The sequence below is a fragment of the Hydra vulgaris genome, chromosome 11, assembly GCF_038396675.1.
Source record: "Hydra vulgaris chromosome 11, alternate assembly HydraT2T_AEP".
Lineage (NCBI taxonomy): Eukaryota > Metazoa > Cnidaria > Hydrozoa > Anthoathecata > Hydridae > Hydra > Hydra vulgaris.
In genome coordinates, this window is record NC_088930.1 from 38,915,256 (window position 1) to 38,924,416 (window position 9,161).

Below are 9,161 nucleotides of genomic sequence, written 5' to 3' on the forward strand. Positions count from 1 at the left end.
ACATATGTATAATTATCAGAAAATATCCAGGTGAAAATTTTGAAAATCCTGAAGAATTTTTTCATAAAAATATTTGGAAAAAAATCCAGAAAATTTTTTTAAAAAACGCCTAGAAAAAATCCGGAAACATATATCCATTTTGTGTTAAATAAATTGATTATTTGTATACATGTACAAATAGTGTACATAATATAAACAAATTATAATAATATTTAGACACAAAAAATGTTTAAATATTTTTAACTTTAATTTATTTAAACACTTAATATATATTTAATATAATATTTATTATATTTTATATAATTTATAATTATTATAATATGTATTTATTATATTTAATAATAACATAACACTATTTATTTATTAAATAATAATATAAAATATATTTATTATATTTAATATAATATATATTTAATATATTCATTAATATGTATTTAATATAATATATGTTTATTATAATATATATTTAATATAATATATATTAAAATAATAAATATATTTAGACACAAAAAATGTTTAAATATTTTTAACTTTAATTTATTTAAACACTTAATATATATTTAATATAATACTTATTATATTTTATATAATTTATAATTATTATAATATGTATTTATTATATTTAATAATAACATAACACTATTTATTTATTAAATAATAATATAATATATATTTATTATATTTAATATAATATATATTTAATATATTCATTAATATGTATTTAATATAATATATGTTTATTATAATATATATTTAATATAATATATATTAAAATAATAAATATATTTAGACACAAAAAATGTTTAAATATTTTCAATTTTTTGTAAAGGTAAACCAATTTTTTTTTGTTTTTTTTTTTTCATAAAGTTTCATAGAATAATTGCATTGATGCCTAAATAAATCGACTGTTATAGCCGTAGCCACAGTGGAGTGTACATCAACTTAGTGAAACATAAAAAAGTGGAGTGAAGTGTACAAATATCTACTGAGGGTTTAGGTTTTGGCAGGCATTTTATATAAAAGAAGAGTATTTTAATACTTATTTAAGTAAGGTTTATAAATTAATTTAACTTATATAAAAAAATTGTTAAATTAAATTATGCTGGATTTTAGATGAAAGAGTGAAATAATTTATAATATAATTATTTAATTAATTGATGACAAGTTACAAAAAAAATATTTTTAACTTGTATTTCAAGAAAATTATTTGGATATCCGGATATCTATTTGGATAAAAAAGTAAATTTTAAAGAAATATCTGGAATTCCGGAAATATCCGGAAAAAAGATAATCCCTGAATTATACACACAGTTTTATCTTAAATAAAAGGTTAAGAAAATGGAAAAATAAAAGAATAAAAAAATTCGTAAAAAAAATATATTATTTTAAATAAAATTGTATGTAATTAGATTTTAAGCAAAATTAAAATTAAAAATTTACTCCATCTGAAGATGAAATTAGATTTGCAATAAAACTATGTTCATCTTTGCTGTCTACAATAAGCAAATCGCCAAATCTTCGTAAGCAATCTGAACGAGCATCTGACCAAGATTTCAGTGAACCATATACTATTCCATAGCAGGATGTACCCCAAGGAATCCAACCAGCTTCACAGGTTGAAGGTTCTATAAAATAGTTTATTATTCACATTTTTATATTAAAAAATGAAAAATAAATAATTAATTTAAAAAATTAATTTAAAGAAATTAATTTTTATTTGTATTTAAAATACAGGTTAAAAATTTAAAATGTAAATATACAGTACCCCCTTCCTTAAGCTATTGGTTAAATAAAGGCTGGAGTTAGTGTCTCATCAAAAAAAACTTATTCTGGGCAGATAAATCTGCTATTTCTAATTGTAATTATTTCTTTTGACTCATGACAATAACAACTCTCTAAATAAAAACTTCTTTTTATCATTCAAAATCCATGCAAAAAGATCATCTAATGCTAATTTACACTACTCTTTAAAAAGTACAAGATTACTAAATCTTGTATTCTAGCTAAAAAGTAAGGTTCTAGTGACTCTTGGAAAATCTTTAATAATGTCATTAATAAAAATAATATCTTTGATCTCTCATATATGGGTCTTGATGATGATTATCTTATTGCCCCTCCTAAGAATAAGGCAGAATAATTTGCAAAGAAGTTATCAAACACTTCCTGTCAGAACACTTCCTAAAACTGCTTGTGGCTTAGATAACATTCCTGTCACATTCTTAAAAAATATTTATTTATTCCCTTATTCTCTTAACTATTCAACAAGTGCTTAAGTGAGTCTTGTTTTCCTGCCTGCTCAAAAAAGATGTCTGTGATTCTAATTTTTAAAAACACTTACACAAAATCCTTAAATGGTAGCAGAGAGATAAAGGTTATTGATATATCATACCTTGACATATTTTAGACAAAGCCTAGCTATCTTTATAAGTTTGCTTTAAATAGTTAGAAATATATTCTAAATTATTGAATCATTTCTTGAATTATTGAATCATTTCTAATACCACAGTATTAAAGTTATCTTTGATTCAAATTTATTTGTATTTAAATGTTTCGACAAATTGTGGTTACACTTTGTAACTTAAGGCTACAAAATGTAACAACAAAAAATTGTTACAAAGAGTAAGAAAAAATAAACTAACATTAAAATAAACTAACAATAAACTAACAAAAAATAACAATAAACTAAACAATAAACAAAAAACAATAAACAAAGAATAACAATAAACTAACAAAAAATAAACTAAAAACAAAAATAAAAATTAATTTCTACTTTGAGTAAATATAATCAAACTATTAAAAAAGTAAATTATTTTAAATAACTATAATACTAAACTTTCTATCTTACGATTATCATTTAATGACTCGTTTATTGTTTATGTTTATCGTTTCCTGCTGTTTGGAAGAAAAAAAAAAATTTGGTTTTATTAAAAAGTATTTAAATATAGAATATTCCATAAAATTTTCAACAAAAGTACAATCAAAGTTAGTTATAGTAGTATGCAAAATAATAGCTCCATTATTAGTTCACACAACCAACAAAGTTTGCACAACAAACTCACTGCTAGAGTTACTGCAACTGCATTAAGAAAATCACATCCCCTCTAATTAACCCAAAATTAATTCCAAAATTGTTATACTCAAGAATATAACATTAGCAAATCCTTGTCTTATTAAAAAATTGGTAAAATAAAATTGGCTTAAAAAAATTGAAATATACTAAAGCTTAGGTTTGAAAATCCTATAAAGCAACTAGACAAAAACAGAACTGAACTTTTTAAAAAATTCAAAAACATAAAGATGCATGCAAAGATTACCATGCTTGTAATCAAGTGAAGGAAAATTAAAAGATGTTAATCTTACAATCTATTTATAATAATTTCTTCATAAATTACTTAATAAATTCCTTGTTTAGTAATAGGAAAAAATTCCTGCTTTTACACTTTGAAACTGGTAACTAGTAAATTAAATTTAATTTCACATAAATTTGATGTCAGATTCTGTTACATAGCTAAATTTCTATTTATATAATGGTTTTTATTATACATTTTTGAATAATAATGATTTTCTAATGGCATGAACTATTAAAGCTCCATAAAAAAAAATGCATTTCTTTATTTAATTTTTTTTTAATTAACAGTGTTTTTATAGAAAAAGAAAACAAAGAATAATGAAAAAAAAAACTAAAATTCTAAATAATTCAAGATTTTTAACTTAAAGAGATATTTTAACAAACAAATAAAACAGACTGTTGTCATTTAACTTGGAAAATGTTTTTTGTTTTTTTTTATGCAGTGAAATTTTATCAATGATCAACATTATTAATACCAGCAGTCAAGCAATGTCGGCTGGTTGAACTGATACTTAAAATATTTGTAAAAATTATGTTCATGCAAAATCCTCAAGCCGTTGCTTGAATATGATTTTCACAAGTTCTTAAAAACATTTAGCAACATCAGAGAAAGTTTTCGCTACTTTAGTATTTTTAATATCCTAAATCAAATGTTTAAAAGTTATGAAAAAATTCATAAATTTATAATAATAAACCAAATCAGACAGTGTTACTGACCACAGACTAAAAAAATTTTGGACTAATTTAAAGCAAAAAAAATAAAAATCTAAATATAATTATTGAAAAAAAAAATGTATGCATATGTTACATATCAATATTTTTGTTTGTGTTTGTGCGCTTTGTTTATGTGCTGAAACATTAAAACACTTACTATCTGTATTGTTCGGAAATGGAGGCAAAGTTGGTGGTGCAAGTGTTGTCGCACCTAAAGGTTTAAATAATTAAATAAACTTTCTATTTGAAAGTTCTTGAGTAAAACAATAAAATGTATTTTACTAGAGAAAATTTTTTTAATAATTTTTTTAAATTTTTTTAATGTCATTAGTTGTTTTGGTTTCTATTTAAGCTAAAAAAATTTTTTACCTATTTTGACTTTACAAATAAATCCAAATAGTCTATCACACGAATTATCATTCCATCGGCCATCATAAGTTGCTTCAACACAGTCCTCGTTATTGTTCCAGTTGTTAGGTTCACCAGAACGATAATTCCAGAATCGAAAACTAGAAGTTGAATTATCTGACCACACAAAAACTCCCTCTTGCTGAATGTCATTTAGTCCTTTTTAAATTAGGAAACAAGACATTTACTGAAAAGAGCATAATAAATTTATTGTTAAATTTTTAAAATAAAAACTAAATTCATACCAATCCAATAATGTTGATTTTTAATTGTTGTATCTTTAAATTGATCAGAAATAAACGTATTTTCTGCATTATCAGCCACACTTAATAAATTTCCTCCATAACGCTGACATGATAAAAGGGAATCATACCAGCTTTGTCCCTGTAATGTTGCTGTTACACCATGGAAAAGGTAGCAATAGCTTCCATTCTCTAACCAACCATCAGTACAATTACCACAATAGCTTACTAAAAGTAAATTTTTTTATTTTTTATTTATTCATTTATTTATTTTTTGTATTTTGATGATTTTTTTAATTAATATCACACAAAGGTTGTGAAAAATATAAAAAAATTATTATAAACTTTTTTTTTTTTTTTTTAAACATCTTTGCTTCCAACAAGGCTGCAACCAGCCACTAATTAAAGTTGGAAGTTACTGGAAGAGAAAAGATGAAGATTGTAGAGCAAGATAACGATTGACAGACGACTTAAAGGATTGCAAATTATATGAATCAGGAAAGCAAGGTGAAGGAAGCAAATTCCAAAGAACTGATGTTCGAGGAAAAAAACTAGACGAAAAAGAGCTGCAAGAACAGGTCCATCTATGTTTACAATGCATTTTTGCACCTTGTCTAAAAGAGAAAGGGCGTCATTAGAAGATCCGCCCCAGATATGGCAACAGTATTCCATACAAGGCCGGATTTGAGATTTATAGAGATAAAGAATAGAATCCGAAGTAAGTGTCGAGCTTGATAAAGAGATGCAACCTTAGCAGATGCTAATTTTGCAAAAGATTTGATATATGGTTTCCAAGAAAGATCGAAAGTAAGAGTTAATCCTAGAAGATGAAGAGTAGATGACTAATCAAGTACATCACCATTCATAAATATAGGAAGATCTAAATTATTGCAATAACGATTGGCTGGAAAAAATTGAGTTTTATCTGTATTGAAGTTCAACAGCCACTGTGAGCCCCATGCTGTAGCAGAAGTGAGATCCTTTTCAAGCTCAAATGCCCCCTTCAAGCAATCAGAGAGTGTTGGCTTTTTATCACGACAAGAATAAATGGTAGTATCATCAGCAAACAATGCCACCTGAGATGTGAGAATATCTGGAAGATCGTTAATGTAAATTAAAAAGAGTATAGGGCCAAAGATAGAACCTTAAGGAACTCCTGAAGTTACAGAATAAGAAGAAGAGTGCTGTCCATCGAGGACAACTTTTATACTACAATTGGAAAGAAAGGATTCAATAATCCTAAAGATGTTGCCAGATACACCTTAAGAAGAAAGCTTATGAAAAAGATCTGCATGCCAAACTTTATAAAAAGCTTTTGAAATGTCAAGAGTTAACCTCTCCACCTTTATCTAATGCATGATAAAACCTATCGGTTATTACTGTTAGCAAGTCAGCTGTAGAACGAGAAGATCGAAATCCATATTGATGGTCAGAAAGTTATTAGATTCAAGAAATACTTTTTAAAATACATAGAACTGTTGAATGTTAGAAAAATAATTGAGAGGTAAATCAAACTGTTAATAACTCGTTAACAGCAATCCAAAAATAAAATAGAAAAAAAAATTATTAAAAAAAAAAGTTACAAAAATAAGAATAAAAAAAGAACAAATGTATGTGAATGTGAATGAATGTATATGAGAATAATACAGAAATGAAAATAAATTATACAACTTTTAAATAAAAATGGTTTTTTTTTTAATAAATACTAGTGTTTGTGTATGTGCATAAATATCTTATTTTTAGTTTAATCAATATAAGTAATAGCTTTCACTCAAGTTATTTGAAATTATTATTATTAGTATGTTATTTGAAATAAATCTACAAAATTGATAATAGTTAAGTTAATTACAATATAAGTTGTCAAATTATACTTTTAAAATCAAGCTAAATTGTCTAGCAACAATTGTTCAAATATCTTTATTAAAAAAATAGTAAACACTATATAAACTATTTACCTTGAAAAGTTGCAGCTAAAATAACTAAATAAAATAAAAACATATTTTTCATTGACATATTTGTTGAAGCAATAAAATGGCATTTATTTTTCCTAAAATTGTTGTCTGAAACTTATTTTTTATTCATTCTTGGCCGCAATGTAGTAAATCAGTTTTTAAAGTGAGACATTATTAACTTCTGAAAAACCGAAATAAACTTTTAAGGTGACTATATAAACATATTTTAATATTTACATAGACAAATATTGATCTTTTATTTGTTTTTATTTTATGAGGTTTTTATTGTAGTTGCTTTATAGCTAAACATTTCTGTGGTTTTTTTTGTTGTTGTTGTTGTTGTTTTTTTCTTTAATCCTTCAGACTGTTTTATTTCATTAGTGTTGCAATATACACTTGTATACTTGTGATTTTTAATATTACTTTTGTAAACATAAAATAAATTAAATTATAAATTTTGACTTAATTAACTCATTGACGTTACTAGGCCACTCTATATATAACACCTATATTATACAATATAACAAAATATAATATATTATACAAACACTTTTGTGTAAAAAAATTGATAATAATAATAATCAAATAAATAAAAATACGAGTAACCTGAAACTTCATTAGTCACATTTAAATCAGTCTTGCAGAGTATCTTTTACTTTTCAAAGTAAATAGTTTGTATAAGGTTTAAAAATTTATTGATTTGAGAAGCTATTAGTTCATAATTACTTGATTTTTAATTATAATAAGTTACATAACATTTAGTAAAACAAATTTAAATGCAAAAGCGTTATATTATGACAACCTTTGGTAACCTTTTAAACTTCTTTAAACACTTTCGTTTTCATTGTTTTTTTTTTAACTTGCACGCCTTCAAAATTAAGATTTTTTTTTTTTGCGTGACTAAAGATAAAAGAGCGACATAGCGCAGTAAGAAGTTCCAAAAATATATCATAAATTGAATTTCCATATGCGGAATACTGCATTTGGCATCATTTTGTCAAAAAATACCAATAAAAATAATTAAGTTTTTAGCTCAAGGGGAAGGTTATTTAGGTGAATTTACTGTTATATAATAATTAAAAAAAAAATTTTAAACAATAAAAACTAATGATGCGTAAATTTAACTTAAGTCAATATATAATTAAAATAGAAATCAAGTTTAAAACTTGTTTTCAAACAAGAAATTCAACTAAAACACAGGTTTAAATTTGTATATAAAACTTATTTACCAGTTTCACTACTTTTTCATTATTAGTTGTATACTATAATCTTGATTCATTCAACTACAACTAAATGCGTCTAATGCGGGTTTTTTAAATGAAATAAATTGATTTTAGAAAATGTCTCCAGGAGACAATTTTATTTGCTAGGGTTCCCTTTACAGAGTTTTGCCCCTAAAAGACTTCCAACAAATGGAGAAATGCTTAGAAGATATTACTAGCTTTATCTCGAAAAAAACGATAGGTAAATCTGTAATTAATTAACAAAAGTATTACATTATTTACATGTTTAATCCTAACTTTTTAATGTTGTTTTTTTAATTTGTTCAGCACCTTACAGATCAACATAAAAATTGGTTTTCCAGTTGCTTCCGGAAAAACGTACTTAAGATGCTCCAGGTTCGCTGATGGAGTGTCCAGAGAGACCACCAATCAGATAACTACTGGTGTCTGTATTCAGAGAGAGCTTGTCAATTTATGGGAGCAGGCTGGGTTTAACGATGTTTTCATTGTGACGGAGCAAACTATCAAGACCAGATTCACCTTAAAGTTAAGGAATACCACACTTTAAAAATGCTAAAAACACTAGAACTACCAGAGGGTAGCTACAAAAAGAAGGTGGAAAAAAAAGAAGGCGATCACTTTTTTGAAAGAGATCAGTACTCTCCATTAATCTTCTCTATTAATAAAACAAACATGTTTGATTTAATAAAAAGTGATAAAAATAGGGATGATGAGACTAAGAAGGAAGACATAAAATTCTTGAGGCTTTGTCTGAGAGGGAATATGGTCAAATTTGGGAACATGGGCAATAAATTTTGTAATAAGAAAAAGGAGAGTAACTATTCCGACGGTGACTTTTCAAGCACAGATAGCGACAATCAAACTGAGTTCGACAAACTATATTTACCTCCAGCTAAAGTCCAGAAAAAACAGAAGAGGTTTCAGAGTGACATCAAAGTTTGCCTTCAGTTAAATATGGAAGATATTCTTAACAATTGGGTTCCAATTATGACCAGATTTGAGATTGGAGTCAAGCCGGGTATGTGTCTTTTGTCTTCTCTTTACAAGGCTGGTGGAGTTATTACTGATAATATATCGATATCAAGATTAACTTTAAACAGGAAAACTCATAATGTTGTGGAATATGAGGCACAGATAATTAGAGAGGAAAATATAGATAAAATAAGAAGTTTAAAAATTGTGGTACATTTCGATACTAAGATTTTGAAGAGATACGATTGGGATAAAGGAATATCTAAATATGAGGATAGAA

General features: G+C 25.2%; 1 protein-coding gene across 1 annotated transcript in view; it reads right to left on the reverse strand.

Moving 5' to 3' along the window:
- The window catches only part of LOC100215503 (uncharacterized), a 208,094-nt gene extending 201,228 nt beyond the window's left edge, over nt 1–6,866 (reverse strand). Inside the window, exons 1-5 of the mRNA XM_065809523.1 lie at nt 6,669–6,866; nt 4,717–4,941; nt 4,433–4,630; nt 4,221–4,274; nt 1,441–1,625 (exon numbers count right to left, since the gene is read on the reverse strand). Coding sequence (XP_065665595.1) covers nt 1,441–1,625; nt 4,221–4,274; nt 4,433–4,630; nt 4,717–4,941; nt 6,669–6,726 — 720 coding nt within the window. The 5' untranslated portion in view covers nt 6,727–6,866. The remainder of the gene's footprint in view (nt 1–1,440; nt 1,626–4,220; nt 4,275–4,432; nt 4,631–4,716; nt 4,942–6,668) is intronic.
- Between the last annotated feature and the right edge of the window lie 2,295 nt (nt 6,867–9,161).